This window comes from Priapulus caudatus, unplaced genomic scaffold (genome assembly GCF_000485595.1).
Source record: "Priapulus caudatus unplaced genomic scaffold, Priapulus_caudatus-5.0.1 Scaffold4, whole genome shotgun sequence".
Taxonomy (NCBI): domain Eukaryota; kingdom Metazoa; phylum Priapulida; class Priapulimorpha; order Priapulimorphida; family Priapulidae; genus Priapulus; species Priapulus caudatus.
The window spans coordinates 887,562-889,485 of record NW_014577065.1 but is presented as its reverse complement, the minus strand read 5'-3'; the positions used below and the strand labels follow the sequence as shown (position 1 = coordinate 889,485).

The following is a 1,924-nucleotide window of genomic DNA, read 5'->3' as shown; positions in this document are numbered from 1 at the left end:
TGTGTGTGTGTGTGTGTGTGCATAACAGACGTTAATGGTCAGACTTACATTTGGCTGGCCCTCAGCTGTGGCTAGAGCGGTCCACACACGCAGTACATGGTCATAGCCAGCAGTGACCACCACGCTAGCCACACGAGGGTGAAACTTTGAAGCATAAACGAACGATGGGTGCGGCAACACCTTGTTCATCTTGGCACTGAACTCAATAGTGTCCCATAACCTGTGTTAACAAGAGGGGCATGCAACCCTCAGACCAAACTATTGGTTGATCAATGGTAAAATATTTCCCCATTATTATGAGTTTCCATTTGTCAAATTTCCATGAGGCATACAACAGTTACTTTAAATAAATACGTTACACAAACAATAAATTTCCCCCAACAACAAAATACATACAAAGCTTAGAACGTTGATTTTTATAACCGAATGCAATTATCATACTTGTGAATATTCCTAATACCATCAGCAAAAATAAACTTCCATGTTCACCAAAATTTACTCACATTTAGCATCATGCTTCTATTAGGGAAGACCTGGGCAGATTACCTATCGATTTTGGCCAAAAACACTTTTCGTAGCAATGCATCACTATGGATATATATAATGAATATATATATATAATTGAAGTCAACGGGGCAACTTGATTCACATCAAGGAATTACACATTAATGAATGGCTTCTCTGGAACGCATCACCCGCGTAACGCGGGGACGGGTATCACCGTACGCTGCTCACCTCACTGTGCTATCGGATGATGCGGACAGCAGGCGCGCATCGTCACGCGACCAGCACAGGTCGTAGACGACGCCCGCGTGCCCGCGCAGCCGCGCGACCACCGCGCCCGCCGGAATCTCGTAGACGATCACCGGGTAGGCGTCGCCGTCCTGGCACGCGCACGCCAGCCGCTTGCCGTCGCACGAGAACGTGAGAACGAAGCATCCCGCAGCGCCGGCGGGCAGCACGAGCAGCTGCTTGTTGGGAACGCGGCATGGCTGGCCCGCCAGCCTGCTCCACGCCGACGGCGCATCGTCGCTCGGCTTGCGCTCCCTGCGGATGCAAGGTCGGTCATCACCATCAATGCTACGCGCCTCCGACACCTGGGAGGGGAGGAGGGGAGCGTTCTAACACGAGTAACTTTTTAGCATCGCGGATCTCCGACACCTAAGGGGAGGGGACCGTTCTAACACGAGAATGTACTGCAGGAAATGTCGACATAGGTGATACAAAAGCAGTAGACAGGTAGCAAGAGCGAAGAGACAGATAGGCGGAAAGTCTCTCGACGATGTCCCGTTTATTTAATGCTGCTGCAGGGGCCCGTTCATTTAACGTTTTTTTCGTTTTTTTCTTCCTGCGAACCCAGATGACCTTTGAGGTCAAATCCAACGTGCCCAATCTTGTCTGATGTGCTCTGTTTCACATTGCCTGGGATAATGGGATTAGACGTAATCTTTGAAAATATAATTATAAAAAAATATATATTATTATTATTATATATATATATATATCTAATCTATATTTCAGTTCGTATGTAGGTATGCTGATGGCCCTATGCCCGGCCAAAACCGCCCAAGCGATCTGCATGCAATTTTCAAAGAGGCGCGAATCTCCTATACCAGGAGTGTTCCTACGAGCGTTAAAAAACTATAAATAAATTTAAAAAGTTAAAACAAGTATAAATGATAACAATTCAATAGATGGCGGTCTACAGATTAACATTGACTAACGTGTGAATCCATGGTGTACCTTAACGCGCAGTGGCCTAATCGCTAGAAACATCCATCCTCCTACATTGGATTCCGGGTTCGGAATCCCACCCGGGAAGATGCTTGTTCCTTTACTTTCGATTGTTAACGTACTGTACTTCTGCCACTTCACCGGCTAATGTCAAAATGGAATTTTTTAACTACATTTAAACATTAGCCTA

General features: G+C 46.3%; 1 protein-coding gene across 4 annotated transcripts in view; it reads right to left on the bottom strand.

The window, feature by feature from the left end:
- LOC106821498 (jouberin-like) overlaps nucleotides 1-1,924 on the bottom strand; it is a 37,577-nt gene that overhangs the window by 15,311 nt on the left and 20,342 nt on the right. For all 4 annotated transcript variants that reach the window (XM_014826360.1, XM_014826352.1, XM_014826344.1 and 1 more), the window contains 2 exons: nucleotides 736-1,047; nucleotides 49-220 (listed from right to left, as the gene is read on the bottom strand). In XM_014826360.1, the coding sequence (XP_014681846.1) occupies nucleotides 49-220; nucleotides 736-1,047 (484 nt within the window). The remainder of the gene's footprint in view (nucleotides 1-48; nucleotides 221-735; nucleotides 1,048-1,924) is intronic.